Source organism: Apiospora phragmitis, assembly GCF_038363925.1.
Source record: "Apiospora phragmitis strain CBS 135458 chromosome Unknown utg000007l:2111988.0-4706623.0:1.0-2598199.0, whole genome shotgun sequence".
NCBI classification, from domain to species: Eukaryota; Fungi; Ascomycota; class Sordariomycetes; order Amphisphaeriales; family Apiosporaceae; genus Apiospora; species Apiospora phragmitis.
Genome location: NW_027117406.1, coordinates 996,864 through 1,022,149, shown reverse-complemented (window position 1 = coordinate 1,022,149; position 25,286 = coordinate 996,864). Strand labels below are relative to the sequence as shown.

General features: G+C 52.2%; 10 protein-coding genes across 10 annotated transcripts; 4 read left to right on the top strand and 6 right to left on the bottom strand.

Moving 5' to 3' along the window:
* Positions 1-259: 259 nt before the first annotated feature.
* On the bottom strand, positions 260-1,342 carry PG994_007921 (glycine-rich protein; the record flags this gene model as incomplete). The annotated part of the gene is made up of 3 exons (XM_066859330.1): positions 260-812; positions 882-1,112; positions 1,167-1,342. The coding sequence occupies 3 exons, from the start codon at positions 1,340-1,342 to the stop codon at positions 260-262; spliced, it is 960 nt and encodes a 319-aa protein (XP_066714817.1).
* Positions 1,343-2,910: 1,568 nt separating this feature from the next.
* Positions 2,911-4,140, top strand: PG994_007920 (uncharacterized protein; the record flags this gene model as incomplete). The annotated part of the gene is made up of 2 exons (XM_066859329.1): positions 2,911-2,999; positions 3,057-4,140. The coding sequence occupies 2 exons, from the start codon at positions 2,911-2,913 to the stop codon at positions 4,138-4,140; spliced, it is 1,173 nt and encodes a 390-aa protein (XP_066714816.1).
* A 1,376-nt stretch (positions 4,141-5,516) lies between these two features.
* Positions 5,517-6,694, top strand: PG994_007919 (uncharacterized protein; the record flags this gene model as incomplete). Its single annotated transcript, XM_066859328.1, has 4 exons — positions 5,517-5,523; positions 5,607-5,689; positions 5,770-6,149; positions 6,241-6,694. The coding sequence occupies 4 exons, from the start codon at positions 5,517-5,519 to the stop codon at positions 6,692-6,694; spliced, it is 924 nt and encodes a 307-aa protein (XP_066714815.1).
* A 921-nt stretch (positions 6,695-7,615) lies between these two features.
* On the top strand, positions 7,616-8,497 carry PG994_007918 (sym-1; the record flags this gene model as incomplete). Its single annotated transcript, XM_066859327.1, has 3 exons — positions 7,616-7,626; positions 7,773-7,933; positions 8,148-8,497. 3 exons carry the CDS (start codon positions 7,616-7,618, stop codon positions 8,495-8,497), a joined length of 522 nt encoding a protein of 173 aa, XP_066714814.1.
* Positions 8,498-9,310: 813 nt separating this feature from the next.
* On the bottom strand, positions 9,311-10,355 carry PG994_007917 (uncharacterized protein; the record flags this gene model as incomplete). The annotated part of the gene is made up of 3 exons (XM_066859326.1): positions 9,311-9,374; positions 9,440-9,618; positions 9,711-10,355. The coding sequence occupies 3 exons, from the start codon at positions 10,353-10,355 to the stop codon at positions 9,311-9,313; spliced, it is 888 nt and encodes a 295-aa protein (XP_066714813.1).
* Positions 10,356-11,901: 1,546 nt separating this feature from the next.
* On the bottom strand, positions 11,902-14,141 carry PG994_007916 (uncharacterized protein; the record flags this gene model as incomplete). The annotated part of the gene is made up of 2 exons (XM_066859325.1): positions 11,902-12,850; positions 12,925-14,141. The coding sequence occupies 2 exons, from the start codon at positions 14,139-14,141 to the stop codon at positions 11,902-11,904; spliced, it is 2,166 nt and encodes a 721-aa protein (XP_066714812.1).
* Positions 14,142-19,134: 4,993 nt separating this feature from the next.
* On the bottom strand, positions 19,135-19,365 carry PG994_007915 (uncharacterized protein; the record flags this gene model as incomplete). Its single annotated transcript, XM_066859324.1, has 1 exon — positions 19,135-19,365. The coding sequence occupies one exon, from the start codon at positions 19,363-19,365 to the stop codon at positions 19,135-19,137; it is 231 nt and encodes a 76-aa protein (XP_066714811.1).
* A 1,785-nt stretch (positions 19,366-21,150) lies between these two features.
* Positions 21,151-22,200, bottom strand: PG994_007914 (uncharacterized protein; the record flags this gene model as incomplete). The annotated part of the gene is made up of 2 exons (XM_066859323.1): positions 21,151-21,950; positions 22,026-22,200. 2 exons carry the CDS (start codon positions 22,198-22,200, stop codon positions 21,151-21,153), a joined length of 975 nt encoding a protein of 324 aa, XP_066714810.1.
* Positions 22,201-22,387: 187 nt separating this feature from the next.
* Positions 22,388-23,326, bottom strand: PG994_007913 (uncharacterized protein; the record flags this gene model as incomplete). Its single annotated transcript, XM_066859322.1, has 3 exons — positions 22,388-22,433; positions 22,488-22,814; positions 23,244-23,326. The coding sequence occupies 3 exons, from the start codon at positions 23,324-23,326 to the stop codon at positions 22,388-22,390; spliced, it is 456 nt and encodes a 151-aa protein (XP_066714809.1).
* Position 23,327: 1 nt separating this feature from the next.
* On the top strand, positions 23,328-24,909 carry PG994_007912 (Histone acetyltransferase GCN5; the record flags this gene model as incomplete). Its single annotated transcript, XM_066859321.1, is given in 6 exon segments — positions 23,328-23,343; positions 23,418-23,701; positions 23,725-24,021; positions 24,047-24,312; positions 24,324-24,630; positions 24,691-24,909. The coding sequence occupies 6 exon segments, from the start codon at positions 23,328-23,330 to the stop codon at positions 24,907-24,909; spliced, it is 1,389 nt and encodes a 462-aa protein (XP_066714808.1).
* Between the last annotated feature and the right edge of the window lie 377 nt (positions 24,910-25,286).

Here is a 25,286-nt window from a genome sequence, read left to right as displayed (position 1 = left end):
TAAATGCCTGGAATGTTGCGATGCCTTGCGGCTAGTTTTTATTGAACTATGGACATCAAAAGGGGGTATAAAGTATGCTCAAGCTGGAATCACTCTTTGCCAGGTCGAAACCAGCCCAGCACAATTCCAACCCGAAACGCCAGAAATGTTTACCAGCAGGTCGACCAAAGCGTAAGCGTCATGCAGCGAGTGTAGTATGTACAGTACATGAATTGTGACAAAAGAAGGGAATTGTCTCTGTTTTCTTTGAGAGCAAAGATTAGACAGCGTAAGCGATGGCGAAACCAGTCATGACGACGGGCCACCAGCCTGCAGTGTGGAGCAGGCTTTGCATGTCGATGCCAGCGCTTTCGCCGCCGCCACCGCTGGAGCTGTCGCTCGATGTATCGTTGGGGATGGTACCGTTGATAATGATGGTCTGGGTGCCGTTGATATCGCCAACATCGACGATGGACTTATTCAGACCAGCGTATGTGCCGTTGCCGATAACATCATCGAAGTATTTCTGATCCCCGTTGTCGTCACATCCACAGTCCGAGTACCGATCGCACACGCACGTGACGGGCTTGGTCTCATTCTTATCCGTCGTAACGTTGTGGTAAGAGTACGGGTGATGGTAGGGGTAGGTGTAGGCGCCATACAGGAATGCGCCAGCCGCAAGGCCGAGAGCCCCACCGACCACCAGACCGGGGACGATGCCGCTAGGAGATTTGCCGCCTGGGCCGTAAGAATTGCGCGCGCCTCCTCCGTAGTATTGCCCGCCGCCGAAGTTGGATCTAGGCGGAGCGGCTCCTCCAACGGATGAGGGTCGCCTATTCGCATTGTCAGTGTAACCACCCTCATAGTCCGTTTGAGAGTTGGGGGGTATTCATGATACTTACCCTCCACCAGTTGAGCCTCCGCCAGTAGAGCCTCCGCCTCGGCCACCTGTTGATGATCCGCCTGAAGACCCGCCTGAAGATGATGAGCTACCGCCTCTGCCACCGGAAGGAGAACTGCCACCTGAGGAAGGGGAACCGCCACTCGAGGAACCACCACCTCTGCCACCGGAGGAGGAGGACCCACCAGATGAACCACCGCTGCTGCCGCCAGAGCTGCTGCCGCCACCGCGACTGTTATTTTCTGTCAGTGATCGGGCGCTTCCGAGGATGACAATTCGAACTTACCCTCCTCCACCACCGCCACCTTTACGCTTCCATAGATGTTCTGTGTCCGCGCGCTCCGAATATTCGTTCTCTTGCGACCGCGACTCTAGGGCGACATCCTCCGAGATGGGAACCGCGGCGGCATTCGCATAATGCGTGATGGCCGTCAGGGAGACAAACGTCTGACTGAACTTCATGACTGCGATTGGTTGTGGTTATAGCAATAACCGAAAACTGCCGACTGTGCGACTGAAAAAACAATGTGTTTGTTGTACTCTGCCGGAAACAATTCAGGCAAAATGACAATCACAGGTTGTGGATGATGATGTTGGGTTGTGGCTTTATAATAAATATGGAGATTGATGGGAATGCCGTAGGTAAAATACGTTTTGTCCGGAAGCGTTTCAAGAGACTGGGGGGCCCATGGCTAGGGGTGCTCGGCGTTCATGTTCCTTATGTAGCCACCATCGGTTTAAGCGTCTTTGCCAAGACGATGAGACGAAGGGATCCTCTTGCCTGCTACTTGTAGATTGCGCGATGACCGAATGAGCAAGGCACAGTGTGACAGCTAGCGTCAGCCAAGACATTGGAATCATTCTCATCGAAATGTGTGGCAATGTCCGAGGTCAGAAAAGGTCGTCTCCCCGTTGTTTGGCGGCGCTATCTGAGTTGGTTCTTCCCTTGCGGTTTAGCGGTCCATGGCTACGTCGATGGGGTTCAGTTCCGCCGCTATGATGAGCACACAATTAAGCAGCCATGTTGATTGGGTCCCAAGCCAGACGACTGATGGGCCAAGCTATTTGACGAGACATACATACCATCAATACATGCGATCGATGCTGCCCGCCGTATCCAGGAATTGTTGAATGTTGTGACGTGGTCAGTTATTGCGACAACACAACCAACATACGTTCTGTCACGGCTATGGATCACGGTACAGCAGAGTGTCCTACGGGTACTACCAGCTTCCTGTCAACAGGCAGTCCCTGGGACCTGCCATCCTAGTAGCCGAGATCTGATGGGTCTGTTCTCTCGGCTTTGCTCAAAAACAACCGAGAAACTCAAATCAGGGGACAGGGGGTGTTGGTTTGTCTATTACAATGTTTCGCGTCAAGCCCTGAAAGTAAGAAACGCAATCGGATCAGATTTGCTCGCGAGTCGCGACAACTTAAGCGAAGAATGGATCGTGTTAAGATCCGTTATCGAGGCAGTGACGACATTTCGCCCACGCCTGACCAGAAACCCCGTCCTTCTAGCGGCCTTCTGTCGCCGCAGTGGCTGTGGCTGGGGGCTTTAGGTAGCAACTTTCCTGCTGTCCCTCCCCATTTGCTGGTTTACTTGCTGACTGCATCGACCCTGCATCCGCTGCAGGCTGTGAGTCCGTTAATCGTCAGTAAGTCCTACCAGTGCACGCCAATCGAGCGCTTTTAACCAAACGCGGGGAAGTGATCTCATGCTGACTTACTTGCTGACAGATCATTGCTCAATTCCGGCAGCTTCGGTCCTTATGAGATCGACCCAAGAGACCGACGCCGTCCGTATTGATTATCATCATCAATATAGTCAACCTACGCCACAGGACTCATGTGCTTGTCCGGATAATTGAGAACCGGCGCGCACCAGACCCCAGTCACGCTACAGACTTGCTACTGCCCCTTTCGGACTCAGCCGGCCCCTTTTGGCTTATTTGGTACTATCCCGGCCAACAAATATCAAACCAGCTTGTTTGGCCGGTATATTGGGTGATGTAGGGGGCGCAGGAAAGATGGACGACTCTGAAGGCTTCGATAAGAGTCTATTGAACCGCCTCAATGCGCTCAAACCAACGATCGTCAGCCTCGATAAGTCCGCAACGTAGGCAGCGCCGGCAAGCACATAGGGGGTTAAGTTATGCTAATCTGAGGATTCCAGGCCCATAGTTGCCACACTATCGGATGATCAGCCACCTTCAAAAGAAGATGCTCTTTCAGAAAGATTAAAAAGCCTGCGGGGTCAGGCGGCTTCTCAATCTGCCCATCATCCGGACAACGCCGGTCCCGGTGCTGACATTCCTGATCCGGCACTCCACCCTTCTTCTGGTCCCTCTGTAACACAGCCTCAACTGGATCACGCAAATCTTAGCAAAGACATAGGCAGATCGGACCAGAACTCAGCAACTGCCTCCCAAGGCGCAACCCAAGGCACTCAAGGTGTTGAAGCTCTGTTGGACACCGACGATCAGACGTTGGAGGAGCTTCTTGCCGATCTAGGATCGGACGAGCAATGGCTCGAAGACATGGCCACCGAATACGCCAATGATGAGCACCAAAGGATAAGCGCAATGCTAAATGAGCTCGGCAAACCCAGAGCAGAAGACTTGCGGTCGACTAATTCTCAACATGAGACTGATGACGATGAGTCTGACGGCGAACCCATGGCCCGAGAAACCGACCATGTTCTTGCGAAAGCACAGGATGAGGTTGACTGGGAGAAAATCAACACAAGTACTGCTGAAAGTATTCCTCTTCAGGAATCTGGGTTTAAGGAAGAGCCAGCTTCCGATACTACAGCGCCGGGGAACGCGAGCCCGGATCCGTTTGATCTCCCAAAAGTGCCGACTGACTTACAAGATCCGCCAGAGGTGCCGGAAATCCCACACGGTGATGATTTTGAAGCCGAAATCGCGTCACGCATGGCAGCTTTGAAGGGATTGGGCGGCAAGGACTCGTCGCTTCCATCGGTGCCTTCCGCAAGCATTGACGACTTGGGCCTGCCTGGAGTGCCCACGTTCGCCCCTGAAGACCGTCCCGCCAAGGGTGTCTACAAGCGATATGGCTATACGGACGAAGACCAGAAGTCGTGGTGCATCGTGTGCCTTGAGAATGGCGCCATCCGCTGCATCGACTGTGACGACGATATATACTGCGCTAGATGCTGGAAGGAGATGCATGTCGGGCTGCAAGCTCACTACGAAGATCGAGGGCACAGGTGGGAGAAGTATGTGAAGAGCAAATGAAGGGAACAAATCCTGGATGGGTTATTTGTTCGTGAACTTATATCATGAAACTCACTCACTCTTCGAGCCTTTCATTCATCGTCTCCTTTCCCCCAATCAGCATGGAATGCATGCTCGTGTATCACAGTCGTCAGCAAAACTCGGCGGATTTAGACCGCCACGGCATGGTCAGCGATGGATGTATTAACCCCAAATCACTCCAGAGGAATTGGAAGTAGCATCGTGGCACGGGTGTAACCAACCATCGATCCCGTGTCACGTCCAATGGGGTTACCACCAAATTCTCGATGAGTCGAGCACGCAAAGCATACACGGGCCAAAGTATGAACGGCAATCTCTTATAGGACCACTGATACGACCACACGACAATCAATTCCCGGCTCCTGTCTCACCTCAGCCTGCTTATCGTTGCTTCTCGCTGCCGCGGCGTTCACGAATGGAAGGGCCCAAGAAAGAATTGCTAGGTGGGGGGTGTCATTGATGCAGAGTGAGCCTGTAAGCTGACAGGCCCAGCATATCGCTGCATTAGGGTGTTTGGGATGTGTGTTCGTCTTCTTCGGACCTGTCACAATTGCGCGCCCACGTTCTCAGTAATCCCATCACACCGACTTGGGGTCCGAGTAGCCTGCTGCTTGCCTTGCGACGAAGAAGTAAGACTGACCTAGCCCCCTTGATTGAACGGTTTTGGCTGTCTCGAACTCTGTTTGCGTGCTTTATTGCAGCAAGCCTTGCCTTCACTGCCTCCTTGCCTCCCACACAGACACCAATTCCCGGCAATTGAAGGGCGCCGAACGCGGTTAATTACGTGGTCGATCACTCATGCAAGGAGTTCAGACGGACCTTTTCTATGAATAGCCCTCCCCCCGTCTGTACCCCAGACCCGGCCACCACAGTAGTCGTCGTCTTATATTATTTCTTATCAAATATCCGTCACGTTGACTGTGAATATAATTTGTTATTTGTTGTTAATATCCCTTTCCCAAAATAAGTCACCGTGCCTGTCGATTTCCCCCTTTCCCAACAATTTCCCATCAATTATATAATATTCGATCAGCCATATACTTAGGCTACATGTAAATACCCAAGCGCAAGCGTCATGTTTTCGCGGTTATGGCTATTCCTGTCTATACTCGGGAACAAGGCGGTGTCATAGCCGTCGCGATCGTCTGCACCTTGCTGCCATTGCTTGCCATCGGGCTCCGTTTCTGGGCCAGGCAAGTTGTTCATCGCCGTTTCGACGCCAGCGACATCTGGATATTAGTTGCGTTTGTTAGCCAACCCCGACCCCAATCGGTTTTGACAAGAATTTGCCAAGGGACTAACATAACAATCCACCATCACATCAGGCCGCGCTTCTGGCCTCATGGACTGGAGTTATGTGCAGTACGTGTAACACTTATTTTTATCTACTTCTTACGTATTGTAAACAACATTGAGAGCTGCTGCTAACTAGACATATGTGATAGTGGTCTTCGAAGGCGGTCTAGGGCTGCCTGAAGATATCGTAAAAGATAATTATGGAATAGACGCTGGCATAGCACACGCCAAGGTGAATTTCTTCCTACCCCCTTCTTTTCCTATTGACCCTATATCGGTAACACACACGAATACTGACACTTCGCTTGCCAGGCAGGCTATGCCTCCCTCATCGGCGGCGTCAGCGCGGCCTACCTCTGCAAGATCTCCATCCTGAGCCTGTACCACCGCATCTTTACCCTGCCGGGCGAGCGGCGCCCCTTCTACGCCGTCGCCGCCCTCACGCTGCTCTGCGGGCTCTCGACCTTCGTCGGCTATTTTGTCATCATTCCGATCGCCAAGCAGCTGGACCCGCGCCTGAAGCTCACCGACGCCGAGAAGACGCGCGACGACGGCTTTCAGCTCTACACAGGCATCGCCACGTGCTTCACCGACGTCATGATCCTGTGCTTCCCGCTCGGCAAGCTGTACCAGCTGCGCATGGACCACCGGCGCAAGATTGGGCTCATGGCTACCTTCATGGTGGGGTTCATGTAAGTTATTGAGGAGAGGGGGAGGATATTTCGGCCATCCCTATGACTGTGTATCGTTTCACTACTGACACGAAAGGAAATTTTGATATAGAACTTGCATCGTGGCCATCATCCGCACAGTGGCTACGTACGTCGACCTGAGCAACAGCGCGACGGTGCAGACGCTCTTCCGCGGGCTAGAGCCGACCATCGGGATCATCGCGGCCTGCCTACCGCTGCTGCACCCACTGCTCCGATGCAGCCGGGGCGACAGTGATCGGCTCACCCAAAAGCCCGCGCGACGGTGGCAGAAGCAGCAGCAGCCACAGTCGGGTGCTGGCATCAGGAAAACGGTCAAAGTCACGGTGACGTCGAGCCGCAACGGCGCCCAGACGACGCTCCGGGGCTGGCGGGGCAGCAACTCGTCGCAGGAGCCCTTGGGGGCAGGGGCGGCGGCGGCGCCAGAGTCGCACGTGGAGGAGACAGAATTGGCGGTTCATGGTGCTAATCGGCGGGAGCGGAACGGACCATCGCAGGCTGGGAGCCTCGCTTCGACTGCGGTATGATCATGGACACCATCGGTACATTGAAGAAGAAGAAGCTATCATCATGCTGTGTTGGATGTAGTAGATTTCTCAAATGGCAGTCCTTGAAAGGGGGCACGAGCCAATGGCACCACTCTAACCAGACGATGAGCATTGTCTAGAGAGCTGGAAATTATATCTTGAAGATAGCAAGCTTGATGACCGTTCCTCTCTGCATCCTTTGCCCCTTGTCTGTTACAATGGCGAGCTTTCCATGACTTCCCCAGAATTCTCATCGACATCACACAAGACCAAGAGAAACATCTGTTCTAATAGGAACGTGTAACGCTCGCATACTGGTGGGCATGTCTGTGGCGAGGTAGGCTAACCATTGGTATGGTAGGCCAAGAAGAAGATGAAGAGGGGTGGTACTTCTTCCACTATAATCCATCTCCAAAGTGTATTTCTTGCGATACACTATTGCTTTGGAATTCTGCTTTCAAGCGAAGTCTTCGTGAAGGGGTCGCGCCCTCCACCTCTAGGCTTACAACTACTGCAGCTCACGTGGGTACTTCCGATAAGTGCATACGCTACAGATTAGAGCCCGTGTTTTCCACTTTCTTAGGTTCCTTTCCCCGGGGACTGATCATCCCAGCATGCACCAATGAACCAATCAGAGCCAATGAGACACCTGAAATTATTGGGCGCCGAGGACCTCACGATCACTCTGTAGCCCCCAAATCCCCACTTATGGGATCACCCACTCCCTCCGCAGAAGCTCAGACTCCCCCCAAACAACACCTGATCCTCATGCTCTTGAGCTTCGAGCACTTACTCATATCTTGCATCGAGTCAGAATAGGATAATTCATTGACTTTGTCCCTGCCTGTCAGTCAACTCTAATTGGATCCAACCAATCACAAACAAATCTACCTCAAGTACTTACTTACCCATTCAGACAAAATGCTTGGCTGGTAAGGAAGCTCTCTCCTCCATGTTTTCGGTAGCTCCGATCTATCACACGACTTGGGCGCCCCACAAGGCTTGCGTTGACCGCAAGCAATAAACAACAACGACATAGCAAGAGACCACAATAGCTGACAAGGTGACTCTTTCCAAGGTATCAAGCCAGATTGGCCTCCCGGCCGCTGCTCACACAGAGCATCACGACGGCGGTGCTGTTCGCTACCGGTGATATCACGGCGCAGCAGCTCGTCGACAAGAAGGGCATTGACGGCCATGACTTTGCCCGTACGGGCCGCATGGCCTTGTACGGTGGTGGTAAGTTATACATACACAACTTACCTTATGTACTTGCCTAATTACTGCTCATTTTCCCATGTCACAAAGCACACACGGGGTGTTATATGGTGTACTGAAGTCACATAGCTTCCTCTTTCTTCCTTCTCTTTCCTCCTACCTATCTACATCCACCATGACAAACAGTTCAATGGTGTCAAATAAACGTTTCCCTGACTAACAACACCAAAAAAAGCCGTCTTCGGCCCCGCCGCGACGACCTGGTTCGGCTTCCTGCAGCGCAACGTAACGGTGCGCGGCAGCCCCAACGCGACCATCGCGGCACGCGTGGCCTGCGACCAGCTGCTGTTCGCACCCACCTTCATCGGCCTCTTCCTGAGCAGCATGGCCGTCATGGAGGGCGGCTCGCCCCAGGACAAGCTCGAGAAGAGCTACAAGCCCGCCCTGCAGGCCAACTACATGGTTTGGCCCTTCGTGCAGCTCGTCAACTTCAAGTTCGTGCCCCTGCACCACCGCGTCCTCTTCGTCAATATCATCTCTATCGGCTGGAACTGCTTCCTGAGCATGATCAACAGCGCCAAGTAAAAACGGGGAAGGAGGCAGACGTACAGATAGGAGGGTAGGAGAAAATGAGGCTGTTCAATATTGCACCATAGACGGGTCTTCTAGAGTTCTTCTTTTCTGTTTCTCTGTCTCGTCCTTTATGAAGTGTAATTCATCTATCTGGTTATGTTCAAGCAGGCGGAAGGCGCATGGTCATAAGAAGGTTGGTTTCAAGGCTCTCGGTGCTTACGTCTTTCCATGATGGTACTCTTCTCGTATCTGGCACGGACAACGAAGGCCACAAGGCACAAATACATATAGAGGCTCGTATATACGACTAAGCAAGGTTGATATGTCCATCAATAATCCACGTTCAAGTCTCGATAAAACGGTTTTCTAGATGCCGGGGGTTCCCCGAACGTCATCCAAGAGTATATAGAGAACATGGCTAGCTGTGCTCTTCTTAATTATGTAGGTATTGTTGTTGGTTATATGCTTAAGTGAAATTCGCCCCCAACTAAGGTATAATGAGTACGTATATAGACAGTGAAGATAAAATGAGAAAGATGATGATGCTCTTCCTTGATGGAATCCGCATAAAAAAGCGATCGTGATCATCCAAGAATTAGTCATTATGTTCATGAGTATCGCTTTGAAGCGCTCTCCTCAAATCCTACATCCAAAAAAAAATCTCAAGTCCTATGGGGAAATCAGAAATGGTGCTCCATCAGGGCGTACGTACTTGACGTAGCCAAGAGGAGCGGTCGAAGCGAGAGGTCGTTGTTTTGTACACGTGATATGGTCGTTGCCGTAATGTTATAAAGGTTATGTTGATCAAAGGGTTGTCGTTTGTCGTTATGAGAAGAGAAATTCTTTGAGTACAGGGGAGCCAGAGAACTCTGGATTTAGCATGATACAGCTAAGGATCGTGTGTCAGTAACGAAATGGTTCGCTCCCGGTGTCTGCAGCTTTGCGGAAGCTTACTGGAGAAAATATTGCAGACCAGCCCTCCTCTTCTCGAGGAACCTCGGCCGGAACTTGGAGATCAGGCTCTTGGGTGGCAGCTCGGGCACAGCCGCCTCGAAATTAGGAAAAGTTCGCATGAGTCGACTCCGCAGGTCGTCAAACTCGGAGTATCGTTTTCGTATGTTCATATAACTGCCCTGTGTTATCACCAGATAAGTCAGCGGGTTGGCCTTTCTTCGAGATGGGGCAAAGGGGGGCAAGCAGAGAGACAGAAGAAGAAAAAACGTACATTCAAGGTCTGCACCCGAATATTCCAGACCACGAACGCCCCTATGTTTGTCGCACTGCCGTTCACGACGACGTAGTCGGATACCTCGACGCTCTGCGCCCAGCACCCGCGGTTCCGGTCTTCCAGCAGGTCGTCATTCTCGTTGTCCTGCAGCGTGATGCCGCCCATGGGTATCGAGTCGACCGATGCGCCGCGCTGATGCCGAGTGAAGGGCCTATCGCTACCGCCTCCGAAGCCACCAAAGCCGCCGCCGCCGCCACTATTTGACTGCATCAGCCAGTACGGCGGCGACGTCACGGGCGATACTACGGGCGAGTCGGCGGCGGACCTCGTGCTGCTGCTGTCCACAAATACGTCATCGTCGCTGTCTTCGTCGTGTTCGTGCTCGTGTTCGCGTTCGTGCTCATTGTCCGGGTGGTGTTGCAGACGAATGGGCGACTGCAGCGCGAGCTGGTCAGACTCATGCGCTGTTGAGGGGTCGGCGGCGACATCGATGACGCCCGGTGACTCAGGCTCGCTATCCGTCTCGGTGGCGGGCGGCGACGGTGGTGTCTCGACTGGGGTCATGGTCATGGTCCGCGGCGCATTCTTGCGCATACTGAGCGACAGGGTAGACGCGGTCCGGAGACCCAGCGATGTGGCCATGCTGTGCTGTCTGTCTGTTTGTTGTCGGCCTTGAAGAATGAAAAGAGCCTCTCTTTCTCGGGTATTGGAGAGAGGAGTGCCAAGCGACGGATAGGCACCGGATCTTGTGGTGGTGCTGGTCGTTGGAGTAGTATGTACAGTGTTTCCAGGTTTGAAGGAAAGCGGCAGTCCAGAAGTTGGTTACAGTGGGTGTTTGTGGAAAATCAATCGATCGGGTTCGGTGGTGGATAGCCTCCAACCTCTTAGCGGGCGGGCGACGCTTACGTAGGTAGGCAGCGAATTGAGTTGGGCTCGTGGCTTTTCTCCCCGAGATGCAGCGCCAATGGTCCCTTCTTTTCTTCTTCTTTTGCTTCTTCAGGAACCTCCCAGAAAGATTCGGAATATAGAAATGTAATTAGGGGGAGTTGTAGAAGTACAGTCAGTGAATGAAAGGGGAAAAGAAGAGTTATGGGTCCTGGAAGAACAAAACGTTGCTTTAGTTACATAAGAATCCACCTCTTGTATATTTAATTTATTAGTGTCGTTGTAGTCCCGGTGATGAGTGAGTCCCTGAGTCCCTCCCTTTCTTTGAGTTGTTTCCTTTTAAATTGATCGACAAGACGACTACGGGAACTTTTGGCGAACAAGTGTGAGCACTGGCAAGGGAGTGAGCAAGTGAACACGCCAACGGTTTGTCCCACTCAGCAGGTACTTACGGGGCCGGAATGGGGCCAGTGCCGATTACTGTGCATACATAATTGTTCCTCAGCGGTTGCGCCTTCCCATGCTGTGGGGATCGGCAGTCAGTCCTACCAAGATCTCAGTTTGAAGGTTCCCATTCTGGACTGTATGACCCGCTGTATTCAGTTTACTGTGAAACGGCCTCGTCCTTCTTACTTCCTCTAGTCTTGTATCGTGCATACACTGCCTGGAGGTCATGCGTGCCTCCTCCCATTGGTGGTGCAAGAAAAATTAACATCCGATAGTCCTCGGGTTTCAAGTCTCCCAGAAACCCGACTTCAGTCGAGGTATGGGTGGAACTTGTCGGGCATCACAGGACTCGTCTACCTTGACTTGTTCTGACATGGTCTCGTTGCACTCCAGCAACTCAGCTGATCGGGTTCCGTTCCCTCTCACAATTCACCTGCCAAGACGGATAGAGTGGGTGGGCATGAATGGAAAGAGGCAGGTATGTTATTGTGGTTTGTATTTATTGATTTTTTGGTATATGGTAGAGTTGATCATAACTCCAAAAAGTTTCGAAATGAGATGGTTTGCACGATCGCTTGTAGTAGCTATCAAAGTAGCCCTTGGATTCCCCTTTGTAATGTGACACGCTAAGCCCAAGAAATATAAATACCAAGCGCCACGCTCTCTGAATGCCGCACGCATGTCTCAACTCTTGAAAAGTGCAGCGACATATTGAATCCTAATGGGGGACCTGATGAGCTCTGCTGACCAAGTCCAATCGAAGAAGACAGTAATGGTGAGAAAGAAAGAAAACAGGGGCTCGTCGTCTTGTAATAACAAGATACGTCCAATCCGCGGAGAGAGAGAGTTTTCTCTATCATATAACTCCGCCGTCCCAGAGAGAATCATCCGAGTAGACATGCTCGGCTTCCCACTTAAGGAAGTCTCCGAGGTCGTGTCCCAGGTTGTAGCCCATAGGCACAAAGTCCACGTCGCCGTTGTCGCTGGTGACGACGGCAAAGTCGAGCATCGGGCTCTGCGGCATGCTGAGCAGACTCTCCCGCTCCGGCTTGCCGCCGTCCGTCGTCCACCGCTGAATGCCGCCGCCGTTGTAGAGCTTTTCGTTCTCGTCCCAGAAGCCGTGGCTGGCGGCCCGCGGCGGCAGGCTCAGCTCTAGGGAGCGACCCGAGGCGGCGGCCTTCTGCACTGTACGCTGCCACCGGTGATGGGGACTGTATGGGTTGTCCCTCTCGATATCGCTGTACGAGAACTCACTATATTCTTCATCAGACTCGGTGCTTGTGGGGCTGGATGATTCCATCTCTTTCTTGACGAGTCCGCCGGTATTTTCAAAGTGCCATTCATCCCACCAGTCCATCAACTCATCAAGTTCTTCGGCCTCCCTCTGACGTATTGTATCTTCACTGTCACTGAACCAATCTCCCGCGCCGCCCAGGATGGCCATTTGAAATGCCGTCCAATCCAACCCCTCCTCTGCACCCAACTTGGGGTCTCGGATGAGGTCGGACTTCGACAAGCGAATGGGCCCATGCTTGAAGAGTGGTATATTTATTGTGCAAGGCGACGATCGCAGGAAAACGTAGTCCTCGTCGTACTCGCTATCACGCGCAGTGAGGCTGGTGTCGATGAAGACCTCGTCGCCCCCAACAGTGCTGACAGTCAGTTCAGGGATCGCCGGAAGTGCTGGCAGTTGTTTTCGTGGCATACCCCGGAGATGGCTTTTCGGGGGAGGCGCAGGGAATCTGGCATGCTTGGACGACTTCTCATCGCTAGGAAGTGCTGGGGCAGGCCGATCCGGCATCGTCCTAGGAATAATTCGTCATCTCTTCGCTGGATCGAAAAATCCTGCTTGACCGCTTCACCGAAGAGGCTGGGGTACGGCTTGTCGTCGACCGGTGTGTCCGTGGTCAGCTTGAATCCCGAAGAACCTATCCTGGATGGCAGGTCATCCATATGGAAGGGCCCAATGGGCGTATCAGTTGACTCGCTTTCCACGGGTATGGTGGCGTCCTCCGATATCTCGGTTTTCAGCTTCGATAGCCTCCGTAATCTGTATTGTTCGATTTGCATTGGGGTTAGCATCTCATCAGGCTCGATTTTCTTAAACCGTTTCCCACTGAACAGCCCCGATACATTCTCCGAGAACCGAGTGCCATATTGCTTCGGAACATATTTGACGGCGGCTGCCTTTCGTTGCGGCTTCATCGGCTTGGATCTCTTGGAGTTCTTCCTTTTCGGCTTGGTCACGGACGATTTGCGCTCCAGCATTGGTGGTGCTGCGACCTTTGGGTATACAGAGTAGCTAGGTCTGTTGAGGATGGGCTTATAAGTCTTTGGGGTCACTGGCCGGCTATCCTGCTCTAGGTCCAATGGTGGAAGTTTAGGTGTTTCGTTGAATGAGTTGTACATGGTCTTGGATTCGGCGAGAGCGCTGCCGACCGCTTTGAAAGCCTCATCAGTTTCTTGTACAAGGCGTTGAAGGCTGATTGACAGATCAGATGACGTTTCCTTGTTGCCAGCTTCTTGGAATGGCGATGTCTCTTTGTGTTCCGGAGATTGGGACGATAAAGCTTCCATAGACCCCAATGAAGAACCCGAACCAATCGTCTTATGTGGCACTAGCCTCTGAGCTCTTTCAGGCTCCTTGTATGGTGATAAGAACGAAGGCCCTTCACTTCCGTAGCTAGTTGCGCTGGAGAGTCGTAAGGAACGATCACTCCAGTCGTCCTTGTCCCTCGTAGTAATAGTGGTTGATGCTATGGAACAAAGAGCCGATCGTTTCAAACCCGCAGCCCTGGGCGAGGCAAAATCCCCATGCTGGTCGCAACTGCAGACAGAGCTGGACGAGGAATGTGACCGTGGGGTCCCAGTTGGCAGAGGCGGTAAGGGGACGCGGACATCGTGCAGACTCTGCGGCCTGCTGATGATGATGGGGGTGGGTGGCCTTTTCCTGCTTTGGGGGCGCCTCGAGGTAAACCAGGACTCTTTCCGGGAAGGCTTGACGGGGCTCGTGTCGTTATGCTCGCTGTATCCGACTCCATCCGTGTTTCGAGGCTGCCGTTGCGAGAGCAGCCTGCGAATCCGAGCCGTGGACATGTTCAAGCGGATGTGTTAGTGGATGCAAGGGAGGCAAACAAGCAAACCAGTAGGCTGGTGGGGAGATTGCATGCCATATATCAGCTAGCGGGAGATGGGGTATATGGGAGAACAAAATGAGAGGTGGGCAGAGGCCGAGATGAGAGAACAGGGCTCATCTCTTCATAATATCTGTCCGACATGGCCGAAGTTGGGAGTAAGGGGACGGGGGAATGGGAATACGTCTCTTTGTAAGTGCTCGAGGTAGCTGAGCGTCCTTGGATAGCATACACGAGGTGTGGCGCGATGAAAGTGCGACTGGGTGGGTTACGCAGAATAGTCCAGGTTGGAGCAGGGGGGTGATACCAGGATGGCCAAGTTATTTTTGTAGAGGACCCATTGGCGTTACTATTCCGTCCCCCAATGTGGAGCACCTGCGCCGAAAGGTGCCAGCCCGCGCGATCTGCCAAGCCGTCTGGCGTACCGAGAGTGAGAGAGAGAGGTAGCACCTACATTGCGCATTGCGTCCCCGTCCTGGACAAGATGAAGACATGTAGTATTCGTGTATTGGGATCTGGATACAGAAGTGAGGCATCCGTCAATCTGACATGTCGCGCCTGTCATCTTTTCGCATCATGTTGATCAGCACCCCGGGGTGATGCAGGTCTATGCAGGACCTGCGCACAGCTAGAATATTGTTGCCGCCTCTGGATTGGCCGTGGGAATGGTTATACGGGAGCTAGAGAACGGATAGTCGCATGCGGAAAGGGCCAGCTAGTCTAGTAACCTTGCCCGTGTATCATTCTTTGCTTGGAAGTGCAGGCCGGTTGTCAACATGCAGACACCGACAGCATACGGAGTACGGGTCGCTCGCATATGATGAGCTGGTGAGTTTATCCAACCAGGGATGGGATGTTCTGGGGACGGGTCTGGTCTCCTGCGCCAGGATTTGCAAGTCCGAGTTGCTGTGAATGTGAGCCGGTGGCCGCGGTACACCGCGAACAGCACGATCAATGACGAACACCTCGATCGGCTGTGGGGGAAGTTCCTTCGCATCTCTAGTATTGACGTCGTCTGCTCATTCCAGCAACGTACCTGGTCAAACACCTAGTGCATGAGGCATATTGAGACTACGCCATCTTGCCAGTATGGAGTTGGCTACTACAACCCTAACCTTGGGAAGCCGTAGCGCATCGGGCCCGATTCGATTCAATTATGGGGCAGGGGCGCAGAAGGAACATTAGCGGGCCAGATGGGCATGTTCTATTTCAAGTCCATACAGTAAGGTGGATTAGGCGGGTGGGGATTTCGACCAGAGTCCAGACTTCAAAGTTCAAAGCCTCAAAGACGGAGAGAAACTGCGAGTCATGGAAACATTCAACTCGAGCAATGCCTGATTTGGGTTGCAGCTCTATCGCTATCACCATCGTCGGGGAAGGGATAGAGAGGGGGTCAATTGGGTCGTTGGTGACGTTAGCCAATGAAGGTGTGTCGATGATGGTGATACGACATGGCGCGGTATTATTTGTTTAGTATCGCAACCCAAGGACAATGAGGAATTCCAGCGACGACCTTGTGTCTACATGCGCAGGGATAGTACCAGCTCAACATGCCCCCAGATTCGGCTGCTGACATTCAGTCTGTTCCTGGTCCCCTTGCTTTTGACTTTGGGGCTTTGGAGGCTTTGTTTATGCTTTCCCACCGCTAACCGTTCTCAGCCACCACGTACCAGTATCGACGTTCGTTCCTTGCATACCTACCTGCCTTGCCTCCCCAGTACATGTCTAGGTTACTATACTATACGCATTTGCATTTCAAGCACTGCCCAGCAACTTCGAACTTCGCGATGCAAAACAAGAAAGAAAGAAGCAAAAATGATGATATGAATGACGACAACATGTCTCGCCCCTGTCCGGCGTCTTACTATGTACTAACTACATACACGTATCCGCTTACAGGCGCGATGCGATGCCACCCCGCGTATCTGAAATAGATAATACCCCAATATCATTTTACAGTTCGGCGTCTAAAACCCTTGGGCATCATGCTGACTTGATATTACCCAGTATGATCATCAGCTGGCCAACGTCACTGGTCAGCTCAGAGTCTCGCTTGTTTTTCCATCTTGTTGGACCCCCGCTGGGAGTTTGGGCCCGTTTTAGGACAATAGCTGCCGAATCTCACGCGCGTCAGCGCGGCACGGCACAACTGCTCGAATTAGGAAACCAAAATACCTCGCGAGAGGACGAGAAACATATTACATCATATTATGTACTGGTCATTACCCCAATGCTGAAAGAAATCTTCTTTTTGCTACAGCAACATGATCCTGAGATGACATATTTAGAAAAGCGAGCGTTTAAACTCGGGGGTAGCGTTGCATCAAGCTACCTTTCTCACCGACAGATGAGCAAGATAGACGGCCAGGTCATTGCCATTGCCGTCGAGAGAAGAGCCGGTTTTGCACCAACCAGTCGCTATGCGCGTGCCCAGGGGTGTTGCTGGTAGCCGCTAAGCGCGATTCCCAGGCAAGGCAGGTTTTGCCTACTTCTCTGGGCAAAAGACAGACAAGACATGTAAGCTTCAGCTAGGCCGCAGTGATCGTAACCCCAAAATCGGACACACACACACACACACACACACACATCCTTGCTTGCTTGTAGCCACCTCTTTGTGCCTGCGTCTTCATGGGAGAAGTGCAGGGAAACTAATCAGCCCATTCCAAGCGGCCACCCGATTTACGTTAGGTCAGTCTTTGTTGATCCATCGCCCCGGGATCCTTCTCCTGATTCCATAGGAAGGGGTGTGGGGGGTGGGGGGTTGGGGTGTTGATAGATGTCTTGATCCATTGTTGCCTATGCGTTTTGCTGATGAGTCTGAGACGTCTATAGGACGTCGTTCGTATTTGCCGTATCAGAGGGCAAAATCCCACCCTCTGCTTACACATTACGGGCTGCAGCCCTAACCGGCTGATCGATCCTGTATTGCTCGTAGCTCAGGAACGAAGCCATGCAAACACGCGGGGATGGGGGCCCTGGGGGCGGTGGAGAGAAGGGGGAGCTTATCTGTAGTCAAGGCCGCGATCGAAAGGATTCCGAGCTGAGCTAACAACCCTTCCCATTCCTGGCAGAACTATGTCCGTCGACGTAGTGCTGCAACAAAGACGCCGCCATCTCAAGATTGGGGGTCGAGGCCAAGCCTTTTTTTCTTCCTAGAATCGGCACGTGGGAGCAAAGATGACTTCGACATTACTCTCGGATGCAATCTGTCAGCAACGCGCCTAACGCCGTTGCAATATGTTTCAGTTGAAGGTAGAGAAGGAGTCACTCTCCTGTGGTGGTTTGTGGTTGTTGGTGGTGGCGCCGGCGTGAGGTCGACTCTGAGAGCCACAGCAGTTCTTGCGTTCCTGCGCTGGATCCAGGCTGCTGCCAAACCTGATCAGGGCAGGCGCCTCCTTGGGGGCTATTCTTTAGAGCAAGGAGTGTGGTGTGCGGTCATCGATCACGGTCGCACGACTTGCCTGGGCTGAGTGTGTCTTCCTATTCGGCCCTTGAGAGAATGGCTTGTTTTCGGAAATGGCTTGAAAGCCTCGCTCTTTGCATCTAGATCTCAGCTCAACGGCGCTGGTCCTAGGCGAGCAGGCAGCTCAGCTCAGGCATAGAGTGCGAGCGCGGTTTCTCAGCCTCGGCGTGGAAAGAAAAGAAAGGACAGTCTTCCACTGAAAGGCACATATTTCGAAGAATAGCAGCTAAGTATCCTCGGACGATTCATCTTTTAAGCGTCCTGCTTGGTTCTGGTTGTTGGTTCGCGACTGGTGATGGCGGCGCTGCCCGGTTTTTCTGTATACGCGCCACAACAAGGGAAGCTGTGTTGCAAATACTTGGTTTTGTAAGTATCAGCTGTGATTCCATGTGATTCCAAGGGCCGGCTCCGAGGAGCGCAAATGGGATATCCCCGAACAAATGGTCCACGGAGTGAAAATTGAAAACTCCAGGCAGCAGAGACTCGGTACAGATCCAGGTCAGTTCCGGTATAGTATCATTGTGTGTAGTGTTACGGACGACCACATATCCTGGCTATGGCATCGCCTATTCGCCTCGCGTTCTAGTATATCTAAATTCGGATTCGGATTCGGATGTCCAACTTGTAACGCATTCATATCACTCTTATCATGTGGGCAGTAACATAGTGGTGGACTTGATTTAATTCCTTCCATAGCTTTGAGGCATGCCGAGGTTGTATTAAGATATATCGACGCATTCCAGAGGACATGTCCTTATTGGTGGCGAAACACGTTTCCATGATTGCCTGTGACAAGCTCAGAGCATCCAAGTATGAACGTATTAGGATATCCAACCCCAAACCAGATGCAGGGGTACCAACAGCAGATCGAATGACAGAGAGAGTATGTTTGCATCTGTACCACCCACACCAGCCAGCCAACAAAATAGACTCCCCTGGACTCCCATTGGCTCCTCCGACTCCGAAGATACTATGTAAGTATTTACTCCAAACACCTAAGCCCCGGAGGAAAGACGTAACATTCCTCTTGATATATGAACCCAAACCCGTCTAACAGACGCATCTTGTATTCCCAAAACCCCTCCATATGGGTTGATCCTGGCGACGGTCTAGATCGCAGCTGGAATCCTATTACCAGTTTCTGCTTTTATGTGGCGCGTCGTACCAGAATGGCCGTTATTTCCGGAACTCCTCTTTGCAGCCGGCGGCCATCCAGTCTCATCAAGACTGCCCATCATTATGATTGAACCGTAAACTCCGAGTATTGCCCTGCACCGTCCTGGAAGGCTATCCACCTAGGAACACAGCCTATATCGAAATGGGATATTATGTATGTGAGGGGAAGCCCGTCTCACGGAGGGAACCGGCGAAGAAGAAGAGGTTCCCATCACGTGCGTATGTACAAGGAAGAAAATATATTCTCGACCGGCAAGGGTGTGAATCGGTGCCGACCCGACACTGCCGGTGATAGGAGCGACCAGTTGGCCCTCTATCACACCAGGATCTCGTTGTTCTTGCGCATCTGGCGAGAGGTCGCAGTGCGGAGGAAGCCGGCCGCTGCGTTCTGCGGGACGTGGATGTATTTCTTCTCAGGCATCGGCGCCGGGCTATTGTCTGGATCACTCCGGAGACTGCTTGAGAACAGGGCAAAGATGCAATTGCATAGGAAAGCTCCGAACCCCGAAGGACTGGCCCCGTATTGATCCGATGAGGTTCCGGACATGTTGATGTGCAGATGGGTATTTGGTAGGTAGACTTCGAGGGAGGGTCGAGAGCGAGAAGACTGGTCGTTTAGAAGTAGGCTACTTCTTAAGACGGGTATACTGTGCTGATCTTAACCGATGTAAGTTGTGTGTGATGTTGGATATTAAGGGGATATAGCCGTTATCATATATCCGATTAGGTTTCGAGGAGTCTCTTTATTTCATTGACATGCATCAAACAATAGAAGAAAGATTCGCCCAGATAGGGAGGAAAACAAACGCCATTGTCGGTCAATATAAGGAGTCTCAGTACTCTTTATTTGAGTTCAAGGCAAGGGAGTCCATGAGGAAGTGGGATCTGCCCAATGATCGCCACTGGAGAGGACCAAGTCTCAGACAAGAGAGCCTCACTAGCTAATACCCAACCCCAGCTGAACATCCATCAGAAGAAGGTCAACGATCTCGAACGCCCGTAATAGTCGCTGTTCTCCTCCTAGTCAGTATGATAATAAGTTCCTCCACCCTCTCATCCGGCGTTCGAGGACAAGCGTTGGGCCTAGACCAATTCGAAAGAAGACGGCGAGCAATGGCCAAATGAGGACCATGGAGTCGAACGCCTCCTTTGCGTCGCCAACGCCCAAAGGAGGATATCCAATCCGACGGACACATCTCGAAAGGCCTTATATGTCTCCAGCTCCATCGGAAGACACGCAAGTTCGACCCAGAGGGATTCCTAGTGGCAGACACCCGCGCTGTCGGTACTGGTGCTTCTGGCATCTCCAAATGTGTGGCGCGCATGCCGCCACTGTCATCACCATCGCCAGCCAATCTGAAGCCGGAGCAAGCAAATCGTTGATGGACTAGCCCCCTCAAAAGCTACCGAAGAAAGTAGCCTTGCGTGGGTTGAGGTGCTCTCAAAACGGCATGGCCCCTTCAGCTTCTATTGTCCCGCCGTCTGTTGGGCTAGCCCGGCTGGCTAAAAGGTCTCAGGGTTCAGCTGTATGTAAGTTGCTAGTGATACCACGCAATCACCGCGCTCTGTTTCCATGCAGCCATCTATGATAATCGACACACAGGCGGCTTATTAGCTGACAGATCTCACAATTGCTTCTTTCGCTCCGACCAATGCATTGAAACTTACACGATACTACATAAGTGGCTTATAGCGGGAAAATATCGATTATCCCCAGACTTCAGACATTGGAACATAATAGCGACCACCGGCCAGCTGGGCTAGAGGATGACTCGCAGCTAGTGCGCGCCTTTAACATGGCGTATCGTTGGCGTCGACCTAGCCTTTCAGCCTTTTCTAACGATACTACGGCAGAATAAGGGCACATGCTGTAAGCCCAGGCCACACACTGAAGCAACGAGGATATACGAAAGGTGGTCGATGACGAGAGAGGGGCTGCAGTTTTCCATTCGGGGCAAAGTGCGATCCCCGTGGCCTCGATGGCGCAGAGATGACGATTCCGTGGCTTGGTGTTGCCGTGAACTTAACGGCCACTGCAGTGAGACACGTAACAGGTATCGCCGAACACCGTCAGTGGCTACTTCGAGAGTCACATAGGGAGATATAGGGTCAAGTTCTTGTCTAATCTTAAAATGGGAGTGTGGGCTGTTGTTCCTCTTAACGTAGTGGTCAACTATCAGCCAATTTGCTGCATTTTGCGGGTTTGAGAAGAACCGGCCAATCGAATGGATCGCTGAGTGACGCCCAAGGATACCGCTCCAGCTAGGTAGGGCCGGAATATTAACCATTGAGTCAAGCCCTGCCAAGCTTACAAGTGGCCATTGTGTCCCAACTAGTCCTCTTCCTCCTCATCAGTGTCCATTTCGTCGTCGTCGTTCTGGGCAATGTAAGGTACAAATCGAAAATCAAGAAAGCTGGTAGTGCCACCCTCCACTTCCACCATAAACTGTAGGCTCAACACGCCTTGCCCGTCTCCACGGAAGCTGACCTTACTTGCAACACGCATTGCTTCAGTGGCAGATTTGACCAAGTCGAACTTGAAGCTTTGCGTCCACTTCGTGTCAATGGTGAAGGTGTCGAGGAGGTCGCGGCCACTGGTAAAGTCGACACTTGCGCTACCCAATGCTCCACCACTGGACAGAGCCAAGAAAGGTGCGTTTGGCGAAGCACTGATGGTAATTCGCGTGGGCGACATGGGTGCTAGTTCTGACAGACTGTCAAGGAGCCACTTAGAATGCATGATGATCTTGAAAGCGAGATCATCACGGTCGAACGGTATATCATCCGGCTGCTCGGGTGTATAAGTGACCATGTTACAACGAGTCTTCACCCCTGTCTCTTCAAGAATGATGCTGAGGGGTGAGCCATCCTCTTCGTAAAGGAGGCAGCATGTTCCCGGTACCCCAAGTGTTTGGTGGCTGAAGGCATCAGGCCGGTAGTTCCGTAAGTTGCTTCTATAGGGCTCTGCCTCTGATTTGGCCTGCTTGGCTGCCACATCTGATGCTCCAAAAATCTGCAGGGCCTCCAGAAACGCTGCTAGGTTGATCTGGAATTGGGGGAGCGCTCCGTCCTCGTTCTCCGCCAAATTCAGGGTATAAGTAGTGAACAGCTCCTTGTCCAAGAACGCTACGCCTACAAGAGAAGTAGAAAAAAGGTTAGGCTACTATTCCTGGACTTTGAACAAACATCCACCTATAGGGATCCTACCTTGCATGACCCGGGAATGGTCGGCGGCAAACCGAATGCCATCCTGTGTGATCTGGACGTGGACTTTTGCTGTGAAGCTGATGCACTTTAGCAGCTGGTAGATTTGTCTGGTCGAGCTGGCGATGGCCTTGAATAATGGTGGCTGCGGGGAGCCCGATCGTACGGAGGACGCCATTGTGTGAAGGATAGTAGGGGCGGAATCGACGGGGTTCAGCCAAAGGGTCTCAGGAGCTTTTCCAGTCGAGAATTACGAATCAGTGTGGTGTTCAAGCAGATTTTGTGCGCCTTAAATCCTCTATGGTACAGGCCCAGGACGTTCTCGACTTCGCGATGCCTCTTCTTATGGGTTTCTTCTTTAAGCCTTAGACGTAAACTCCCACCGCGCAAAACATGTAGACCGTTCCGACCCTAAAAATGCGTTAGATGGTCGTGGGTGATCAGATGCGTAGAGTAGGGACATACGCTAATGCCACCGAAGCTGGGACACCGAGAAGTGGGATGTTGATGAACGATCGGTCTAGATCGGTACATGTTAGCAATTGCAGAGCGACACAAACAGCAATAGAAGGAGACAAGGTGGGCATACTGAGAGCAAAACCTCCAAATAACGCAACACCAAACAGCAAGAGGCTAAAGCCGACGGTGAATTGGGTGCCTTTTCCGACCGTAGGCAGAAATGGAGTGCCAGGTGCAGTGGCCCAGATCTCGCGAAGTTGAGAATCCATGAATGTCGACAGACGAATTGCCGCAGTAACGAGGGGCGCGGAAAGGCCGTTTGAAAGGGAGGTTCTGTGCTTGCAGGTCAAATGGATGCAAGGACACTGAAGGCTGCTGCTTTTCAAGAATTCGTGGGAGATGGTGAAGGTGGAAGTTTGTTGGTCGTGACACAAGCTTCTGATTATCATCGAATGCCAGAAGCTTGAGCTGTCTTCAATTCAATGCATGCTTGCTGCAGGGTAGGTACTTGCCCATGGGTACCTGGATGGATCGCAATCGCGCCTGCGTAAGTTCGGGTTGGGATGCGGCGCGCGCAGCTCAGTGCTGATAGCTGATAAGGTACCTAGATACACTGGGAAGATTGATTGGCCGTAATCCGGAGTTTCCAGACTCTCCAACCGTAGCAACCCTGGTTCCTCCAATTCTTTCCGCGTCTCTGTCCCGCGCTTATCATCAGCCTTAGCGGATTTACCTCCACGCGTTTCACCCGGTCCCGCTTACGTATCTGCATGCTCTCCCTGAAGTCGTGTCGCAAACCACGAAGCGCATCCAAGTAACCCGACGCCGCTTCCAGATGCCTTCATGATGGCGAAAGACAAGAGTAAGCTGGCACACCTTTCACATGGCGCATCCTGAAACATTTGCGATTGACTAACAATATGTCTGTGCTCCTAGATGGCAAGCGCAAGGCCAGCGACGAGCCTTCGTCGCCAACGGCCAACAAGAAGGCGAAGCTCAGCGATGAGCCATCCGAACCGGACAAGCCCAAGGAGCCGGCTATGAAACCCATCCCGTTCCCAGAGAAGGTGAATATTCTCTCTCTCACCAAATATAGCGGCCCTGCTGCACACTGCGTCCCAGACAAGCCGAGTCTGCCCCATCAGCGTGGTGGCAGTGATCCCCGCTCAAATGACAGCAATACCGATCGCAGACGCGACACGGATTCTGCGGACAATAGTGTTGCTCTTTTCCCCCTTACGAGCCTTATTTTACGTTGGAGTCGGCGCTACTGTGCAGTGACTGCAAGAAGCATACCAGTCTCGCTAACATACAGCCCCCGAAGCCTGCGGTTATCGAGGAACGCGAAGGTGACATAGAGTTCCGAGTCGTCAACAACGACAACAAGCGCGAGTCTCTCATCATTTTGACCGGCTTGAAATGCATCTTTCAAAAACAGCTCCAAAGATGCCAAAGACTACATTGCGCGACTTGTATACGATCGAACACACTTGTCCATAGCCATCGTCAAGAAGCCACTCGAAGTCGTCGGCGGAATCACGTATTGACCGTTCAAGGGCCGCCAGTTCGCCGAAATCGTCTTCTGTGCCATTAGTAGTGACCAACAGGTGAAGGGTTATGGTGCACATCTCATGTCGCATTTGAAGGATTATGTCAAGGCCACGAGCGACGTCATGCATTTCCTCACATATGCCGACAATTACGCTATCGGATACTTTAAGAAACAAGGCTTTACGAAAGAGATCACTCTCCCGAAATCCGTTTGGATGGGATATATCAAGGATTACGAAGGAGAGTACCATAATGCAATGCTCCATGCTCCCTCGCGTACGTTATCTGGAGATGGGCCGAAATGTTGCTCAAACAGAAGGAATGCGTGCACGCCAAGATCCGCGCATTCTCTAAATCGCACGTCATACATCAGCCGCCCAAAGAGTGGAAGAGCGGCGTTACATCGATAGATCCCCTCTCTATCAGTGCGATTCGCGAATCGGGCTGGTCACCTGACATGGACGAGCTAGCTCGGCAACCTCGCCACGGCCCCAACTACAACCAGCTCCTGCATCTGTTGAACGATTTACAGAATCACCAGTCTGCTTGGCCCTTCTTGATGCCAGTAATCAAGGACGACGTTGCCGACTACTACGACGTGATCAAAGAGCCCATGGACCTCCACCATGGAGGCTAAGCTTGAAGCTGACCATACGAGACGCCCGAGGCCTTCATCAAGGATGCTCGGCTCGTCTTCGACAACTGCCGCAAGTACAATAACGAGACCACACCCTACGCCAAGAGTGCGAACAAGCTCGAGCGATATATGTGGCAGCAGATCAAGGCCATTCCCGAGTGGTCGCACCTGGAACCTTCAGGAGGGTGTCCATCTCCGGCACCCCGCGCTCGCGGCGGGAGAAGGAAGAAGGGCGGTTGAGGGGGGTCGCACGAGGTTCCGATAGCCGCATGATATGATTATCTATTTTTGAGACACGGACGAAGCCTTACCCACGCAGAGAAACGAGCCAACAAGGCAATGAAAATTGGGCGTTAGGGGAGCGAAGCGTAAGCGCATTACAAGGGTTTGGTTGGTCGATTATGGAGAAAAAGGCGTCGCAAGGCTGGCCGGCTCGGCGTTCAGGTAGCTTTTGCATTGGAAATGGCATCAAGGTATCTAATACCACTATTGCACTATACCTAAAATATATATACACAGATACCAAAGTACATATTCTTTCTAGTAGGGACCGCTTCAGTACGACGACTCAGTTAATGTGCCCAAGCCATCGTAGACCCCCTTACACATGAGCAATG